At 38.3% G+C, this 21339-nt stretch overlaps 1 protein-coding gene across 9 annotated transcripts in view; it reads left to right on the top strand.

Annotated features, from left to right (window-relative positions):
• Positions 1-21339, top strand: part of LOC106878472 (calcium-transporting ATPase type 2C member 1) — a 51246-nt gene that overhangs the window by 25760 nt on the left and 4147 nt on the right. For all 9 annotated transcript variants that reach the window (XM_089364400.1, XM_052974100.2, XM_014927689.3 and 6 more), the window contains 17 exons: positions 218-307; positions 643-678; positions 2208-2269; positions 2932-3040; positions 4211-4366; positions 4973-5041; positions 6063-6205; positions 12248-12372; positions 13758-13855; positions 14371-14466; positions 15104-15193; positions 15612-15716; positions 17136-17292; positions 18324-18494; positions 19579-19727; positions 20210-20376; positions 21001-21069. In XM_089364400.1, the coding sequence (XP_089220526.1) occupies positions 218-307; positions 643-678; positions 2208-2269; positions 2932-3040; positions 4211-4366; positions 4973-5041; positions 6063-6205; positions 12248-12372; positions 13758-13855; positions 14371-14466; positions 15104-15193; positions 15612-15716; positions 17136-17292; positions 18324-18494; positions 19579-19727; positions 20210-20376; positions 21001-21069 (1892 nt within the window). The remainder of the gene's footprint in view (positions 1-217; positions 308-642; positions 679-2207; positions 2270-2931; positions 3041-4210; positions 4367-4972; positions 5042-6062; positions 6206-12247; positions 12373-13757; positions 13856-14370; positions 14467-15103; positions 15194-15611; positions 15717-17135; positions 17293-18323; positions 18495-19578; positions 19728-20209; positions 20377-21000; positions 21070-21339) is intronic.

The raw sequence follows: 21339 nt of genomic DNA, 5'->3' as shown, positions 1-21339 counted from the left end.
TGTACTACAGTGCTGGGGCCAGTTTCAGCTGGGTTGGTATCAAAAGGATTAAACAAATATCATCACCACCACCATCGTTCATTTTTTCCACTCTACCCTTTAACCCACGCATACATGTACATATACTCTCAACCACCAGTATCATATCTACCCATCACCACCACCACTAATGATGTGACAATTACAGGAATCCTATCCATTTATTTTTGTTTTACAGTTCAACAATCCTTTAATATTGCTGCTTCTTGCATCTGCAGTGGTAAGTGCAGTGATGCGACAGTTTGATGATGCTGTTAGCATCACAATAGTAAGTATTGCAACATTTGTATATTATATACATATATTTATTTTATATTGGTGATACACATGTATGGTATGAGTGTGTAGACAATACTGTATCAATAGTAAGTACATTATCATTTAATGTCTGCTTTTTCATGCTGGCTTATAAAGTGGCTTTAAAAAAAATGGATGTAAAAATGAATGCAAGAAAGAAGTATTTATAAAATATGTTTATTCTTTCTCTCAACATAACTACGATATCTGATGATTATATTTATTTTCTTTCTTTTTGTAAATGTTAAATTTATTACTTATATCCTCTTGACTGTGTTACTGACATGTTGTGTTTGTTATTTCTAGGCCATTATTATAGTTGTGACTGTTGGGTTTGTGCAGGTAAGCTCCAGATTTTTACCATTCCCCCCCCCTTTTCTTCCAGTTTCCATGTTTCATATCTTGCAGTGCCTTCCATGACACCCAGTCTAGTATAAAGGTTATAAGATTAAGATGGTGGGGGAAACTACCGAACTATTAGCCATCATGCCATGGGTTCAAACCATATTTGCTATGACCTTTCTGTTGTGTTCCATGCTCGTAGATAAGGTACAGTTGTCAATCCAGTGTCATATCTGTGTAGTCTGTAGTACCAGTACGAGCACTGCTGCTACTACTACCACCACTACTACTGCAACATCTACAGAATACTTTTCAGGCATTTTGATTTGATTTTCCCAATTTGATTCTATTGACATTTAGACTGAAGTATTTGGGAATTAAGTATGGTTGGGCCATTGAACAGTGCAATGGCAGTGAGTCAATGTTTGAACTGCAGACCTCTCTACTGTTTTTTGGTCTCATCACTTGACTACTTGTAATCTGGAATGAATTTCTGTCATTTTGGGATATCATGGGAAGATGTTGGGCCTCTTCATAACATAATGCTTTCTCATCTGTAGAGACCTGTGAGTTGTAACTTTCTTGCAGTGCTTATTTACAGCTGCAAGAGCTGTTCTGCTAATGAAAGCTAAGTATCTTTGCCCAGAGACCACTGCTGTACAACTAAGAAACTGGGACTCCGTCGATTACGACGATGAGAGTTCCAATTGTTCCAATCAACCAAACAAGCTACTTGTGAAATTAAAGTGCATGTGGTTGAGTACTCCACAAACACATGTACCCTTAATGTAGTTATCAGGGAGATTCAGTGTGTCAGAGTTGACAAGACTGGCCCTTTGAAATACAAGTACTACTCATTTTTGCCAGCTGAGTGAACTGGAGCAACGTGAAAATAAAGTGTCTTGCTCAAGGAGACTATGCATTGCCAAGAATTGAACTCACAACCTTGCAATTGTAAGCCGAATACCCTAACCACTAAGCTATGTACCTTCACACAGCATAACTATTATATTGACTAAAGAAATAACTGACCATTGACCCTTTAGCATTTAAATGGGCCATAGTATTCAACCGGTTTTACATTCAAACTGCCGGGTCCCTTGGGCAAGTGTCTTCTACTTTAGCCCTGGGCTCACCAATGTCTTGTGAATAAATTTTATAGATGTAAACTGTGTAGAAGTATATGTGTGTATTATCCCTGCTACTGCTTAATGACTGGTGTTGGTTGGTTTATGTTCCCATAACTAAGCAGGTCAGCAAAAGAGACTGCTAGAATAAATAAGTACTGGTGTTGATTTATTCAATTAAACCCTTCAAGATGGTGCCCTAGCATGGCTAAAATCCAATGATTGGAACAAAGTAAAAGATAAAAGGCATAGCTAGATGTTCTGGTATTGATTTTCTCCATTCCTGATATATTGTAGAATACAGTGAGCTGTTCAAAAAAGCAACCACATACCTACAGCATATGCCAAATAATCCACTAAACTCTTTTTTGTCTTTCTTTCATTCCATGTCCTGATTCCCAGGAGTATCGATCTGAAAAATCTCTGGAAGCTCTTACCAAACTTGTTCCACCAAATTGTCATTGGTAAGTTTCTCTGTATCTTGACTAAGCATTGTCTTTTAGGATATCGTGGAAAGATTTTGGTCCTCAACATACCATAATGCTTTCTCATCTGTTCTGCTAATGAAAGCTAAATATCTTTGTCCAGGGACCACTGTTGTATCACTACTGTAATGACTATAGAAATAACTGACCATTAGCATTTTCTAATAAATCTAATATAAAAGTGTGTCTATTGTGGTGTTTTAATGAGTGTTTGTGAAGGAAATTTGCAGCATACATCAGAGATGTGAGTGTATGTCTGAAATAATCCGCTATAGTGGTGATTCATATCATCAGAATGTACTGTGTGCTTTTTACATGTCACCAGTATGGGAGATTTCCATGTCACTGGCACAGGTGCCTTTTACATGTCACTGACACCTTTAGTTTCAATGGTTTATCTTCAAAAGCTTTCCTCAGTTTTAATGTTTAACCCTACACCTCATCATTGTCTCGTTCAACTACAAACCCCTTCCTTGGTTTCAGTGTTTAACTCCACTCCTTCATTGTCTTCCCGTCCAACTACAAACTCGTCCCCTATTACTGTTTTTGGTTAACTACAACCTTCTCCCCTTCGACGTCAGTTTCATCCTACAACATGTGTTCTATCACTTATCTAACTCTGTCATGTCTAATCATTTCAGTCTTCGCAATGGTAACGTAGAGACATTTTATGCCCGAGATCTTGTGCCTGGTGATGTTGTCTACCTCAGTATTGGAGACAGGGTACCAGCAGACATCCGTCTTTGTGAGGTAAATTACAATTTTTGCTATTTGTTGAGTTTACATTTTCTTTGTAGAGGACAGTCCTCTTGTGGTTGGTTTTATCAAGGTCTTTTAGTTGGAGATTGAGGAGTACACTATCATGGGTACCTATTGTACCAGTGTGCATAATTATTTTCCATATATCACTCACATGACTGATTATGTGTGTTTGTGTATGCTTATGCAAGCATGTCCAAATGTTCAATCCTTCAGCATTTAAACTGGCCAAAATATTCTACCTGTTTTGTGTTCAAACCAGCCAGATTGGGTCTTTCACACCTACCTTACAATGTCATTTTAAAAACATGCAATTACGTCAAAATCTTGAAGGTACAAAATAATGCCTGATTAATTCAAAGCAATGTCAATAATTAAGAATTATAGTACAATTTAATCTAACTGTTAAAGGATTAGAAAGTTCATTCAGAATCCTGAAGTTTTGAATTCAGTCCAATTGTATTGCATCTTGGGAGAGCATCTTAGACCGTAGACTTGAGCCAACCAAAGATCTGCGAGTGAAACTGATTAGACAAAGACTTTGGTTACCCATTTGTTGGTCATTACCTTCATTTCAAAGAATCAGCTGATACTTCATAAAATTCCATTAAAGATATATGTCTCTGGAATACTCAGCCATGTACACTATGTTTCAGTGAGTTCAGTTGATTGAACACCTGGATTAGTTATCAAAGAAACCAATAGAGATCTATCTATAGGTTTTATTTGCAAAAGAGACCGATAGAATAAGTACTAGGCTTACAAAGAATAAGTCCTGGGGTCGATTTGCTCAACTAAAGGTGGTGCTCCAGCATGGCCGTAGTCAAATGACTGAAACGAGTAAAAGAGTAATATACAAAAGAGATGTCATGGTCACATCTAGAATAGCTTTGGTCATAGGTCTATATGGTCAGTAACTTTACCAATGTTTCAATTTTGTTGGCTAGTGTGTTTAGCTGGCCTTATTCAGGGATTGAAACCTGACCTGATACACTACAAGAATATGGATTTTTTGTTTTTGAATTTGAATCTGTGTCCCTGGGGAAAATGTGAAGTCCACCACCTCTCATCTTTCCTAACCTTTGAAATGTAAGCTGTTGTGTCGAGTAATTTCTGAGATATCTTTTTATCTTTTCTTTTTTTTTTTTTTTTTTTTTGCAGGCTGTTGACCTCGCAATTGATGAATCTAGCTTTACTGGAGAGACTCAGCCCATAGCCAAAACAACAGCAGCTCAACACAATGGCGGATCAAATGGAGTTTCAAATTTGAAATGTGTAGCTTTCATGGGGACTCTGGTGCGCTGTGGCAATGGCAAGGTATGTTACTGCATGCATGTGTGAGTGTGTATGTGCATGTATGTACATGCAAGTATTTATGTGTGTGTGTATACATCATCATTGTTTAACATTTGCTCTCCATACTTGCATGGGTTGGATGTTTTGATATGGAACTGGCTAGCAGGGAGCTGTCTAGACTCCAACTGTCTCTTCAGGCATAGTTTCTATGGCTGGATTGCCCTTCCTAATGCCAACCACTTAATATGCTAGGTGTTTTTTATGTAGCACTGGCACTTTTGTAGTGCTTTCCTCTAGATACCTTCCTCTCAAGCCCCTTCTAGTCTAACCTTTCCTTTCTCTAACCACTTCGTCTAGCTCCTTATATAGTCCCTTTTTGTCTCCTTCCTTTCTAGCCCCTTCTTTTCTTGCCCTTCCTTCTTTAGACCCTTCTAATTTAGCTCCTTATGTAATCCCTTCTGCTCTGGTCTTCCCTTCCCGCTCATTCTCTAGTCCCTTCTTGTCACCTTCCTCTCCGTCTCCCTCCCTATCTAACCCTTTCTTTCATGATTTTTTCTCTTTTACTTTAACTTCTTTACTTCCCAGACATAATTTACTGAACAAAAGATGTTTCTTTCACTGTTTTAGGGTGTAGTTTTTGGTACCGGAGAGAATTCTGAATTTGGAGAGATTTTTAAAATGATGCAAGAGGAAGAGGTAAGGAAATACAAGTTATTTTTCTTTATTTGCCTTAACATACCCACCAGAGTTACTTGTTTTACCTGATGTATGATCAATCACCAGGTGTTTTATACAAACTGATAATTGATTAAATGTCCAGGATGAGTTATTAATAAGATTATAATTTTGTAGTTTATTCACCTGTTTTGCAAGTCTATATATATATATATATATATATATATATATATATATATATATATATTATTTATACTACCAAAGGTGTTGAGCTGGCAGAATTGATAGCATGCCAAGCAAAATGCTTAGCAGCATTTTGTCTATTTGCATGTTCTGATTTCAAATTCCGCCGAGGTTGACTTTGCCTTTCATCCTTTCAGGGTTGATAAAATTACTTCCACACAACTTTTGCAGTTCAGCAAAAGGGCCTAATTAATAAGTACTAAAATTAATTTCTTTGACTAAACATTTCAGGACAGTGCTCCAGTGTGGCCACAGTCCAATGACTAAAAGAAGTAAGAGATAGTAAATGAGGTTACATATTTCGACAGTATCATTTGTTAGTATTTTCACTATAAAGTAAGGTGGCAAACTGGCAGAATTGTTGACACACAGGGCAAAAATGCTTAACAACATTTCATCTGTTCTTACATTCTTACACAATCGCTGACATGCGTTGCAGGACACACAATTGCTTACACATGGACGGACACACAATTGCTTACACATGGACGGACACACAATCGCTGATGCACGCGGACGGACACACAATCGCTGATGCACGTGGACGGACACATAATCGCTGACGCGCGAACAGACACACAATCGCTGACACTCAGACGGACACACAATCACAGGCACAGACACGAACGGACATGCAGGTAGAAGGGCAGATGGACACACCGGTGGAGGATCAGATGGACACAGACAGACATAGGCATATATATATATATATAAACTGTTTCTTTGCTACACACATACAAATTAATTCATCTTCACCTGGTCTCCTATGTATCTTACTAATGCTTATCTCATTACACAGGCACCCAAAACCCCACTCCAGAGAAGCATGGACATTCTGGGCAAGCAGCTGTCCTTCTACTCATTCTGTATCATTGGTGTGATTATGTTATTGGGATACATACAAGGTCGCCACTTACTTGATATGTTTACCATTGGAGTCAGGTTTGTACCTCACTGTCAACATTCACTCGCTCTATCTCTCGCTACCACTCTCTCTTGCTCCCCTCTCTCACTGCCACTCTCTCCCTCCCTCTCCCACTCCCTCTTGTACACAGTCTGAGAAGGTTTTGATATCTTTGCATTGGCAGTGTAGTACCTGTGTCTGTCATTGCCAGTGTCAATACTCTTGCACAACAGTATAGAGTAATGTTACAACAATGATGACAGCTGTAACAGTAACATCAACAACTACAACTGCCACCACCACCAATACTATTACTACACCCCTCACAACAACAACCACCCCACCACCACAAAAAAAACACCATCAATACTGCTACTTGTACAGCAATTACCAGTACTATTGCAGCCATCATCACTACTATTACTACAGCAAGCTAACAATAGAGCCTCTACATGGCCTCTTAGTTTGCTAGAAATGTTAGCCAAACCTCTCTCATGTCACATCAATATTATTTTAAATAAGGAAAGCACACAGTAAATGATGTCTGGGGAAAAAAAAGAAAAGATCAGGATGGTCATGGCCAGAATGCTTTAGGATGAGTCTGTTTAATCAGGGCTGACCTATGGCTAAACAACAAGAAAAAGAATTGTGTACATTCATATACACAACCATCTATACTGAAGTTGGCAGTGAGCTGGCAGAATCATTAGCAGGCAGGGTGAAATGCTTAGTGGTATTTTGTCCAACCTTGTGTTCTGAGTTCAAATTCTGCCAAAGCTGACTTTGCCCTTCATCCTTTTAGGGGTCGATAAAATAAGTACCAGTCAAGCACTGGGGTCAATGTAATTGACTTAACTACTCTTGGGTAAGAGTATAAAAACTGCAGCCCTCTGCCAAGCCATGTCGAACATGTGTGACGGAGTCGGCTCATCTAACCAGTGTGATCTCAAGCCCAAATTCACAGCCTTCACATCGTACCATGGTTGGTAGAGAGAACATGCTGTGGCCTTCATCCTGCAATAGACTGAACATAAATCCACACAGACATACACAAACACACACACACATATGTATGCATATACACACACACACACAATACATTTGCATACATAAACACACATATACACATACATACACATACATACACACGCATACATACACACGCATTTACACAAACATGTACGTACATACACACACATACATGCTTGCGTGTGTTTGTATGTATATGTGTGTGTGTGTGTATCATCATCATCATCATCGTCGTCGTTTAACGTCCGCCTTCCATGCTAGCATGGGTTGGACGATTTGACTGAGGACTGGTGAAACCGGATGGCAACACCAGGCTCCAATCTAATTTGGCAGAGTTTCTACAGCTGGATGCCCTTCCTAACGCCAACCACTCAGAGAGTGTAGTGGGTGCTTTTACGTGTCACCCGCACGAAGGCCGGTCAGGCGGTACTGGCAACGGATATCTATATATATAAAAATGATAATGTGTCTGTCTGTCTGTCTGTGTGGGTGTGTGTGTGTGTGTGTTTCCCTAAAACTCGAGAACTACACAACCAATTTCATTCAAATTTTACACATGTCTTACTTAGGGTTCCGGTTGTGTTTTAGTCAAAAAAAATTTTTAACTTCTTGCATAGTTCGAGCCCACAGCAACATCATATCTCCTCCACTATTTAAGTATTACGTGTCAAAAGTGAAACAAAAACACTCATGTCAAATACTTTCACTTTAAAAATGAAACTATTCCACTAACTGAAACAATCACATTTCGATACTGTAATGACAGATACTTTCACTTTAATGGTGTGTGTGTGTGTATATATATATATATATATACACAGAGAGAGAGAGAGAAAGAGAGAGAGATGTATATGTATACATATACATGTATATGTACACGTATATGTATAGATATATAGATATAGATCTATATGCATAAATGTATATGTATACATATGTGTAGATGTATATATATATAGGTGTACATCTAATATGTACACATATATATGCACACAAACACACACATTAGTCATTTGTTTTCTTATCCAAAACTACGTCAAAAGTATTGAATGGATCTTTAAGAAATTTGGAAATTATATTCTATGCATAATGGCCTTAACCCCCATGAAAATTCATATATTTTTGATGTTGATGAAATTTTAACCATACAGATTACACACAAATAAAGTAATATTTCTAAAATTTTTTCTTCTTAGAAGTTACAAAGACCCCTTCATGGGGACTTCACACCCACAATTTAGTCATTTTTCCTAAGCAAAGACGAATACAGTTGTACCATTGGTAGCTATAGGGTCACCCGAACATAACAGATGAGCATTATTTGTAATTCAACGGTACAACAGTGTAAGACTATCCTTTCAGATATACTTACATTGTGATTTCTGCAATGTGGTGCATAAATTGTCAAGTAAATGAGACTCATCTTTGCCTCCACTGATTCACTTGCAAAGTGATGAGTAAAATTATTTCGTTGCAGACCTCCTTTGAGTCTTTTTATTACCACTGCGACACATATAGTCCCCAGTTGGTAACATTGATTTCAAGGCCTTCCCAGACATTTATTGATTGTAAGACATTTATTCTAAGACATTTATTGATTGTAAATATTTTCTGCCCAGTTACTTATCGGTAGAGTGGTCATTTGCAAACTCCAGAGGCGACACTTTCATTTCCCTTTACTCCAAACGTCACACATTGTTGTTTCTATTGAGTCATGCCCTTCCAATTGCTATAGATCCATAATGCATCTTAAAGTTGTACCTGCCACCTGTATGGTGAGGAATCCTACATTGGGGAGTAGTAACGACTAGGCTACGGTAGCTGACTGATTATCGTGATCATTCGTCTTTTGCTTTCCTGTAGCTTTGCTCTCTTTTACAAACCCAGTGAACATACATATATTTCCTATTTTAAAGAAATTCAAAAATACATTTTACACACAAGTTAAAAAGATTCCCAACAATTAAACTTCTCTGGTTGACATTAATACACCCATCACCAATAGGGGCCTTAACTCCCACAATTTTCAGCTCCATGAGCTCCATTTTTCAGGAGCAAAATTCTTTTATGGTCCATGTAGTGTCTTAGGCCCAAAAAATTTTTAACTTCCTGCATAGTTCGAGCCCACAGTAATATCTTATCTCCTCCACTATTTCAGTATTACCTGTCAAAAGTGAAACAATAACATGTCGCTACTGTAATTTCAAATATTTTCACTTTAATATTTTCAATTTCATACTGAAACTATTAAAGTGAGACTATACTCTCACATATATACAGGCATACTATAAGACCCAAGTAAAAACATTCCCAACAATTCAACTTCTCTGGTTGACATTAACACCCCCACCCCCAATAGGGGCCTTCATTCCTACATTTTAGAGCTCCATGAGCTCCATTTTGCAGGAGCAAAATCTTTTTTACAGGTTCCAGAAGACTGAAATTTTGGAATATGCGCATAAAGATCAATAGTATGGGATACATGTCTCATGATTAGAATTTTTTTAGGGTGTGTAAAGAGGGAAAGAACCCTCATGTGCAATTTTGATGAAATTCGAATCATATGTATTCCAGTTCCTTACAGAAAATATAACAGAAAAGTCTCATTTTTCAATTGCATGTAACACGGGCAACGCCGGGTATCTCTGCTAGTATATATATATATATATATATATATATAGTATGGGCTTCTTTCAGTTACCTTCTACCAAATTCAAGGGTTTGGTCGACCCAGGGGTATTGTAGAAAACACTTGCTCAAGGTGCAATGCACTGGGACTGAAAGTGGAACCATGTGGTTCTGAAGCAAACTACACCTACCTACACACACATGCAACTGTATACACAACTGTGTTTGTTTATGTTGTTCAAATACATGCCACTCTCCACTCACCTGCTATTTCTCTTTGCTCATTTTCTGTTTATATATACTTAACTATTTTGTATAACAACCTATACACTACTATATACACTTATCTGAAAGCTGAGAAGCAGTGCCAAGAACTAGATGCTGAATAATATTGGGAATGGAGCACACACTCACAACCATATATTTATGCACATGTACATACCCACATACACACTTCAACATGCACACACACCAACGTACACGTACATACACAACTATTGTAAATGGTGATTACATCTATTCCAAAATTAAATCCTATCTTTTCCTCAACAGGTGTTCTTTTAATGACTTTGTTTTAAATATGTTTGTCTTGCAACAGTATTACAGACAGCTGTGATGGTGGTGATTAATAGCATGATGGTGTGTGTGTGTGTGTGTTGATGGTGGCAGTGGTAGATAGGATTTGAGGGTGGGGGTGAACGTTTGTGGCAGTGTGTGTTGGTGGTGGGGCAGAAAATAGCATGTGGTGGTGGTGGTGGTGGTGGTGGTGTGGGGATATTTAGTGCTGGGATGGTTCAGACCTAGCTGTTGGAGTATATTGAGTGGCAGGATGGTGAGGTGTATTTGTGGTACAGTGCAGGGGAGGGTGATGGAGAGTGGGTGAACGATTTGGTATGGAGCACTGGTTCTTAACCAGGGTCCATATAAGATTTTATTCTTAAAATTTATAAGACACAGGCATGGCTGTGTGGTAAGTAACTTGCTTCCCAACCACATGGTTCCAAGTTCAGTCCCTCTGCATGGCACCTTGGGCAAGTGTCTTCTACTATAACCTCAAGATGACCAAAGCCTTTTGAGTGGATTTAGTTGATGGAAACTGAAAGAAGCCCGTTGAATGTGTGTTTATGGGTGTGTCTGTGTTTGTACCCCCGCCGCCACCACCATCAGTTGACAACTGGTGTTAGTGTGTTTACATCCCCATAACTTTGCAGTTTGGCTAAGAGAACGATGGAATAAGTACTAGACTTTAAAAAAATAAGTCTTGGGATCAAATTGTTTGACAAAAACACTTCAAGGTGGTGCTCCAGCATGGCCACAGCCAAATGAGTGAAACGAGTAAAAGAATAAAATAAATTGGTTATACTTCTACAATACACAAAATCTTTTAACAATTTCTTTTATACAATTCCTAATAATATTTACTCTTTTATTTGTTTGTCATTTGACTGTGTCCATGCTGAAGCGCCACCTTTAGTTGAGCAAATCAACCCCAGGACTTATTCTTTGTAAGCCTGGTATTTATTTTATCGGTTTCTTTTGCCGAACCACTAAGTTACAGGGACATAAACACACTAGCATCGGTTGTCAAGCGATGGTGGGTGGACAAACACAGACACAAAAACATCACACACACATGTATATATGACAGGCTTCTTTCAGTTTCTATCTACTAAATCCACTCACAAGGCTTTGGTCGGCCCGAGGCTATAGAAGAAGAAGCTTGCCCAAGGAGCCATGCAGTGGGACTGAACCCGGAACCATGTGGTTAGTAAGCAAGCTACTTACCACATAGCCACTGTCTATAGGTAAAAATTAGTTGAGAAACAGTGGTGTAGAGGAGTGGGTAGTGGTGGTCATGGGGAAAATGATTGTTATTGTTACCAACTTCAGTTCATATTTGTTGAATTTAATCAACTATTATGCCAGAAATGGGGGAGGGGGGCAGCAGGTGGTAGAATCAGTGGAGCTGTTGGTAAAGGTGATCTGTGTTTATGGAATGTGCCATTTTAAGTGTCTATTATCATTTTGTGGCTGTATAGTCAATAAGTTTGCTTCCCAACCACATGGTTTCAGGTTCAGTTTCATTGTATGACACCTTAGCTACCAGGCCAACCAGAGCCTTGTGAGTGGATTTAGTTGGCAGAAACTGAAAAGTGTGTGTGTGAGAGAGAGTGAGATAGTGTCTATGTTTGTTTTTGTTTTTTCTGTCTTTGCAAGATTTTTGTAAATGAATGTCCTTCATTTCCAACATTCTGCAAAAATATGTCTGGCCATGGGGAAAATATTACTTTGCTTGGTCATGAAAATGATGATGATGAAATACCAGTCAAATAAGTTATTTCTCCTCATCCCAAAATGTGTGTCTGTGTCAGTAAGAAAGTATTGTTATTGTTGTTAACCATTTGTCTGGATTTCTTTTCCAGTTTGGCAGTTGCAGCTATTCCTGAAGGTCTTCCTATCGTTGTCACCGTTACCCTTGCTTTAGGGGTGATGCGCATGGCAAAACGCAAAGCCATTGTTAAGAAGTTGCCCATCGTAGAAACACTTGGTAATTATTATTATTATCATCATCATTACATTCCACTTTCATATTGCCTTTTAGTAATTAACTAATTTATTAATCTTTATTTTTATCTCAACATGGCAATGGTGTTTATTTTTATCTCAGCATGGTGGTGGAAGGGGGAAACATGGTTGAAGTCTTTTTTTTTGTTGTTGTTCCTCTTGTTTTTCTGCCAAGATGTCCTTGTTCACCCCTTTAGCATTCAGATTACTCTGTCAAATGTAATGCATATTTATTCACATTGTTTTGAATTAATTGTGCGTTATCTTGTGACTTTGAGATTTCAACGATGTGATTGATTGTTTTTAGAATGACTTTGTAGGCCTAGATGTGACAAGCTAGATTTGGTTGGCTTAGACATAATACTGATAAAATATTTGGGTCAGATATGGTTGGCTTAAATGCTAAAGAGTTAATCACTCAACCGTGTAATAAGAATCTACTTTACATATAGAAATATGTATATTTATTTTTTTCAATTGTCATGCAAACTGGAGCACATGGAATTACTTTTATTATTGTAGTTCAGAGGTTTTGAGAAGGAAACATAGCTCCCATATCCCTTTTATGGATGGAAATTCTCAGGTCTGGGCCCTTGCTTGAATGCATGAGACAGATTATTCTGTCATCTTACCTTTTGTGTCTAGAAAGATAAGAATTAATAGGGCCATAATGTGAATAATTCTGTTTTTGGCTCAAGGCCAGCAGTTTTAGAATGAAGGGATAACCAAATACCTCAATCCCAGTAATTTGTTCTTTATTTTGTTAACCCTGCGAGATTGAAAAGTAGTTTAATTTGATGAGATTTGTGCTCAGAATGTAAAGAGTCCCAAGAAATGCCACTAAGCATTTTCTTGATATACTTAATTCTTTATTAGCCACTTGTGTCAAAAGGTGTTGAGTGATTGTACAAACAATGACATACAAGAGTTTGTGCCAGAATTACTAAAGCCATTAATAATACATAGACATTGTTATAATCACTAATAATAATAATCCAAGGTCTGAAATTTTTTTAGCAGAGAGGGCTTGTTAATTATGTCTTCCCCAGTGCACAACTGATACTTATTTCATTGACCCCGAAAGGATGAAAGGCAAAGCCGACCTTGGTAGCATTTGAACTCAGAACATACAGGCAGATGGAATGCCACCTATGCATTTTGTCTCATGTGCTAACAATTCTGCCTGGCCCCAAGAGTCCAAAGATTGGAAACATTACTTAAAACTGATATACAGCTATGACCTGGTCACTGATATTTCACTGTATCTGTTAGTGGTCTGTCATTAATCATTGCCAGTTACTGTTATCATTATTGCAGCTTTCATTAACATCACGTTTATGTTTTTTTTTATTATTCCCTCTTTTCCAGGTTGTGTTAATGTGATATTTTCTGATAAAACTGGGACACTTACTAAGAATGAGATGACTGTTACCCAGGTGTTTACTGCAGATGGTCAACATGCTGATGTAAGTTTTTTCTCTCTCTCTCTCTATCTCTTTCGCAGTGAAAATAATGATACTAGGAAATACATACCTTCAACACAATTGAAAAACCCTCATTGCACTGGGATCTTGGATCTTAAGGGGTGGGCCTTGTTGGTGTGATGGTGGTGATTAAGGTATTGTGTTTGAAATACTACCACTCTGCCCCTGAAACTATATGGTTGGTCTGGCAAGTGAGGGCCCATATTTAGTAAGTGGTAAGCATTTGTTAGTCTCCTGTGAACCATGTCATCGCAATCTGTGTTGCTGTTGCTTTAAAAAAAAAACACAGACATCAAGAATCAACACCATTTAATTCAGTGAACAGTCATAAGCAAAAATATCTGTGTACGTGTGTGTCTGTGTGTGTGTGTGTGTGTCTTTAACTTACAGTGTGCATGTTCTCTTTGTGTGTTTGTGGATGCATCTGTTGAAAGATTCTCTCATTCTTTTTGGCATTGATTTTCTAAATGTAGTTGTCTTTTTTGTGTGTGTTGCAGGTAAGTGGTGTCGGTTACAATGGTGATGGTGATGTGACGTCTCATGGAGATGTCATCAGAGAATATTCCAACAACTCTTTTTACAAGATAGCTGAGGTATGTATGTTACAAAATGGCATGATCATGACCACCTTCAACTTCATCAGAATGCCATCATCTGCATTATCTTCATCATCATCAGGATATCATCCATTTTTTTTTCCAACTGCTTTTGAGTTGGAAGATTATGCACACTCTCTCTCACACACACACACATACACACATACATTCACCCGTCTATATAGGATTATAATATAATCCTATATAGATTTTTAACTTTTACAGGTAATACCACCTGTCTTCTGATGCTTATGTAGTTATATAATCTTATGTATATATAAACTATATCCTATGTAAGGTAACTGAAGTACGTATCTTAAATATAGCATATCAGTACCACCATCAGAATGTCTTCATCAATTCTCAACTTTATCATCATCAGGATGGTATCCATTTTTTTCTCTGACATCAAAGTCTCTCTCTCTCATACACATAAACACTTATGCACCATTCCATATATGCACACACATGCTGTATCAAATATACACCAATCTGCTTGTATATATACATCCACGCAAATACATATTTACATACACATCTCCATACCATTTCACACACACATATACGCAATCCACACACACATTTTCCCCACTCCATATAGTTAAGTATAGTAATGTTATTGTTTTTATTGTAGGTATCCTGTTTATGTAACAATGCAGAGATTACCTTGAACGGTCTCCATGGTCAACCAACAGAAGGAGCACTTATTGCTTTTGCTCTCAAGGTAAACCCACAGTTCATATATTTCTGGGGTACATGGGTATATTTACTGTTAAACTCACTCGGCTTTGGAGTACATTTACAGCAAAGTAGCCTGGTAGAATAAGTATGAACCTGAGAAAATTAAGTATTGAGGTCAAGTTACTCAACTAAACCCTTCAAGATGGTGCCCCAGCTTGGTCAAAGTACAATGCCTGAAACAAGTGAAGGAACAAAAGAATATTAAGTCTGGGATGCAGAATAAAGAGTCAAGGATCATAACATATGTAGACCTTCCTACACAGTATGGTATGTGTGATGAAATGAATGGGATGGAGTGATTGGGATGTTGCCATTAGCAACAGCAATGTAGTAAAAAAAAAAAAGGACATAGGATACCAACAATGTTCCTGCTGACTATGTCTCTGTGATTGTAATTTCAGATGAACCTCTATGATATCAAACAACAGTTTATACGGATTCAAGAGATTCCTTTCAACTCCGATTCCAAGTTTATGGCTGTCAAATGTGTCTCCAAGTATAACAAGGTATGTGACGCTCTCATTCTTCACTTGATGTTTTGACCTCTGGAGGTTGGTCAGTCACTACATGTTGCATGAGTGACCTAATGGTCAGTCACTTACCACTACATGCTCTAAATTTTTTCTGACAAACTGACCCTCTCTTCACAACCACATAGTATTGAGTTTAGTCCCTCTGGGGCAAGTGTTGTCCACTGTCACCAAAGGTCAACCAATATCTTGTGAGTGAATTTGGTTGATGGAAACTATGTGGAAGCCCATTGTGTGTGTGTGATCATCACTGTGATTTAGCATCCATTTTCCATGCTGGCAGTTTGACTGGAGCTGGCTTGGTTTCTATGGCTGGAGGCCCTTCCTAATACCAACCATTCCAAAGAGTGTATTGGGTGTCTTTTATGTGTCACCACCACAGGTACCTTTTACACATCACTGGCACAGAGACCCTTTACACATACTGGCATGGGTACCGTTTATGCATCACCTGCTTGGGCAGCCCTTTATGGTTGCTCTTTGAGCATCAGCAGCACAGCTACCCTTTACATGTCTCTGGCACAGCCACCCTTTGCACTTCTCCAGCACAGGTTCCTTTTGTGTATCATTGGGCTGGTCAATGTGTGTGTGTATATATGTATGTGTATATAATGTACATATGAGCAAGATGTGGTCCTTCAATCCGTCTAGGAGGGCAGTAATTCCTAATAAGATCTGGCACACTCTGATGACCCAACCAGCCCTTGGCAACTTGAAAGGCAGATGTAAAATGATCACACAAACACACAAATACTCATGTAAAGGTCAACTTTACCTTTCAATCTTTCAGGGTCAAGAAAATAAAGTGTCAGTCAAGAACTAGGTCTATGTAACCAGCTAGCCCTCTCCTCCCAAAGCAATGCAGGCCTTTTACCAAAATTAAAACTATTATTATTATTATTATCATTATTTAGGTGGTGAGCTGGTAAAATCGTTTGTGTGTTCTTAGCATTTCTTCTGGTTCTTCACATTCTGAGTTCAAATACAGCCAAAGTCAACTTTGTTTTCCATTCTTTTGGGATTGATAAAATAAAGCACCAGTCAAGTACAGGAATTAGTGATATTGACTGGTCTCTTCCCATCAAAACTACTGGTCTTGTGCCAAAGTTGACTTTGTCTGTCATCTTTTCAGCGTTGATAAAATAAGTACCAGTTGAGCGCTGGGGGTTGATGTAATCAATTAGCTCCCTTCCCTGAACTTGGCCTTGTGCCAAAATTTGAAATCCTTATTCTTTGGTGGTGGTGGTGGTGGATTGGCACAAATGACAAAATGTTTTGTGGTGTTTAGTTATTGTTCTTTACATACTGAGTTCCAGTCCCACCAAAGTCATCTTTGCCTTTCTTTCTTTTGGAGTCAATAAAATAAAATACCAATCATATTATTTTAATTTTCAGTCTGATGAAGGAATTTACTATGTGAAAGGTGCTCTTGAAAGGGTGCTTCAGATGTGTACCAAATTTTACAGCCACGGGTCTGTGTTGTTACTGCAAGAGAAATATGTTTTAGATTGTTATAGCCAAGCTGCCAGGATGGGTACTTGTGGTCTGAGAGGTGAGATATTCAACATTTTTTTTTTCTTTTGTTTTTTGGATAGGGTTTTCTGTTATTGTAAACTGGTAAATCTGCATAAAAGACAAAGAAATGGTTAGGCTGTTGTAGAATTTCTTGCTGAGTTTTAATCTCTTTCAGTTAAATGTACATTGAGAGTTATAGAACATTATTTTGATTTATGTTCTGAGGCACAGGCTTGGCGCTAGGCACGGATGTGGATATGTGGTTAAGAAGTTTGCTTCCCAACTGTATGGTTTCAGATTCGGTCCCATTCTGTGGTATTTTAGACAAGTGTTTTATAGCTGTAGGCTTACCAAAGCCATGTGAATGAATTTGATAGGCAGAAACTAAAAGAAACTTATCATGTGTATGGTTTTTGTCTCTTTGTTTTGATACTATATGACAGTTACAAAGGAGTCACATTGTCATTCATTCCAATATTCTGAGAGAACATGACTTGCCATAGGGAAAAAATTAACTTACTTGGAAACAGATGATGGTTGGTGAACAGAAGTGTATCCAGCCACAGCAAATTTGCCTCAGTAAAGTCTGTCCAACCCATGTAAACTTGGAAAAGTAGACATTAAAACAATCATGATGATATTTATATTTATTATGATGTACATGTGAGGAAGATGAGGACAAAGTGTTGAAGGCTGATCTGAAAACATGTAACCTTACAAAGGAGATGACAGGACTGAGATATGTAGCACATTGCTGTACTCGAGGAGACCTGCACACCACGACAGAATTGGGATCGTAAAACCAAGGTGTCATATAAAAAGCACTGGTGATGGTGCCACATAAAATGTATCCAGTACACTCTGTGGAGTGGCTGGCATTAGAAAAGTCATCCAGCCATAGAAACCAAGCCAAAACAGACTGTGGAACTTTGTGTGGTCCCTGGCCTTGCTAGTTCCTGTCAAGTCATCCAACCCATACCAGCATAGAAAATGGACATTAAATGATGATGATGATGATGATGATATCTAGCCATGCTTCTCATTGTATTCTTCTCTTTTTTTTTTCAGTTCTTGCAATGGCCTATGGCACCAACTTAAAAGAGTTGGTGTTTGTGGGTTTAGTTGGCATCATCGACCCTCCCAGACCTGGAGTGCGTGACGCCATCCTGCAGCTAATGAGAGGAGGCGTAAAAGTAAAGATGTTAACTGGAGATTCAGAAGAAACGGCACGAGCAATTGGTGAGTGGACACAACACTGCACTCCATTAATCTCTGAATGCACAGCTTCATTAGTTGTTATTGTTGTGGAGGTTTTGGTCAGTTCTGAGCCAGCAGATCTATCGTTAATAGTGTTCTGGACTTAGTGTATCTTGGACTACATGATACAATGTCTCCTTCCTTGTTATTTAACATGAGGATAGTTTACGACCCCCATCAAAATAAAATCTAAGATACACCAACTGTGTCCATCCAGTTGAGTAGTATTCAGATATTGTGTATCTAGAACTTCCTATTGTATATCACCGCTGGTCAGCAGACCTGTGGTGAAATAAACTGAAAATAACAAATATACTGGATCTTGCTGTGTGAGTTTCTTGGTGACCTTACTGGCACTGGTGTCATACAAAAAGCATCCAGTTGTAGGAACCATGCCAAAGCAGACATTGGCACTAAGTGCACTCCTCTGGCTTGCCAGCTTCTGACAAGCTGTCTAACCCATTGAAAACAGACATTAAATAGTGATGATCTAAAACAGGATTTTTCGAATTTGTATAGGTTATATCCCTGGTAAACAAACATAGTTCCTATGTTGTTATCATTATCATTTAATGTCTGCTTTCCACACTGGCATGGGTTAAATGGCTTAACAAGAACTGGCCAAGTCTCTACTGTCTGCCCCTCTTAATGCCAACCGCTTTACAGAATGTGCTAGGTGTTTTTCACAAGGCCATCAGCACCAGCGAGTCACCAAATAGCTTGCAAAACCCCCTCATCTGAGAGAATAGTAGTATTGATGGGGATGGCTTTGTGCTAGATAATGAAAGATTAGAATATGATTGAGGGTGTCTTTCAGTAGAGGAGATACGTGGTTATTCAGTTGAAAAAAGCAAGAGAGATGTGTTGGGGTGTACCCTTGAGTCAGAGGGAGGTGTATATAAGTGGTACAAAGGCTTAGATGGGGCAAATGAGCAGGTAAGTTGGCAAGAGTGTTAAAGGAGAGTGGAAAAAAGAGGGTAGTGTGGTACATGCTTGATGTGTCATCTTGTTAATTAGTTAAGATTTCTGTGTAATTCTATTACCGGGGTGATTATTTGTATTTTAGGAGCCCGATTAGGTTTATACTCGGTAGGAGCTGGTTCCCTGTCTGGAGACGACATTGATAGTATGGATGTGAAACACTTGCAGAAAATCATTAGTAATGTTTCCATATTCTACCGTACCAGTCCTCGACACAAGAATATCATCATCAAGGTAAGAACATCAAAGTTTGTCAAGAGTGCTTCTGATTTCTTGTATGTATGTGCGTGTGTGTATCTGTTTATTTTTACACACACACACACACACATGCATGCATGCGTTTACTTGCACATGTGTGTATGTATACGTGTGTGAATACCTACGTTTATGTAGAGTATATTTGAGTATGTGTGCTTATTTGCATGTGTTTACTCGCACATGTGTATTTGTTTACTTGCATGTGTGTACATGGGTTTACTTGTGTATGTGAATATCTGTGTATATGTAGAGTATACTTGAGTATGTGTGTGTTGATTTGTATGTTTATGTATAGTTGTGTGTGTGTGTTGACTTGCACATGCTTGTTTGCTTAATTGCGTTTTTGTTTGTATGTATGTAGGGTATACTCATCCCATTTAAAGCATAAATTAATCTCAGTATGATTGTTCATTTAACTACAAAGCCCAAATGAAATTGTTTCAATTCTGCATTTACAGGCAACACAGAACACAGGAGCAATAGTTGGAATGACAGGAGATGGTGTCAATGATGCAGTGGCCCTGAAAGGCGCAGATATTGGAATATCTATGGGGAAATCGGGAACTGATGTCTCTAAAGAAGCTGCAGATATGATTTTAGTGGATGATGATTTTTCCATCATTCTGTAAGTTTAAACCATTTAGCAGAAACTTTTGGGTTAAATTTTTTTACAAATACCTATAAATTCATAGGTTGGATGTTAAAGGAGGAGGATGATATCAGCATTTCTAACTACTATTTGTTTTGTGACTACTAAGGGGTTAGACTTTAGCAAGACATTCAACGTTACTCTACATAAATACATCAAACATATCTTACACCATCAGTATTATGCTTATTAAAGTGTTATATCTTATACAAGAAACACCATTCGAGATGGTGGTGCTCCAATATGGTCAGATTACTTTGTAACCTTCATGACTAAAGAGGCCTGCAAATAAGGAGGCGGCGACTTTATACAAGGTGTTTGCTTAGAGGTTAAAGTGTGTGTGAGAGACAGGCTTCGGCACAGTCTCCATCTACTACTGCATTACTTAATCCAAAATGAAGACAGCAGGTACTTAACCAAGATGCCACATATAGGATTGAACTCAGGTACATTTAGCTGCAAAGTAGAATTCTTACCAACTACCATATATATGCGTACGTAGTTTTTTTTTTTTTTTAACGAATGTTTATCTTATTTCCTTCATGATTTGCAGTGATTTCCAAAGATTCTATCTCTTCTGTTTATTCAAATTACTTCTAGGTCAGCTATCGAAGAAGGAAAAGCAATCTTCCATAATATACGTAACTTTGTCCAGTTCCAATTAAGCACGTAAGACCATTTACTTAAAATCTTTTGCATTGATTGATGTTAGTCCCAAGATAAAAAAAAAAAGAGAGCAGTGGTGGGGAGTGGAGAAGGGGACAGGTGCTGGTTTTCCCAATGTCTCCATGCTGGTGCCATGTAAAAAGCATCCAGCACACTCTGATGTGGTTGGCATTAGGAAGGGCATCCAGATGTTGAAACCAGGCCAAATCAGGCTAGAACCTGATACAGCTCTCCAGCTTGTCAGCTTTGGTCAAACCATCCAACCCTGGCAGC

The sequence above is a fragment of the Octopus bimaculoides genome, chromosome 16 (assembly GCF_046866305.1).
Source record: "Octopus bimaculoides isolate indiv1 chromosome 16, ASM4686630v1, whole genome shotgun sequence".
NCBI classification, from domain to species: domain Eukaryota; kingdom Metazoa; phylum Mollusca; class Cephalopoda; order Octopoda; family Octopodidae; genus Octopus; species Octopus bimaculoides.
Note: the sequence above shows the minus strand (reverse complement) of the source record. Positions and strands in the feature narration are given on the sequence as shown.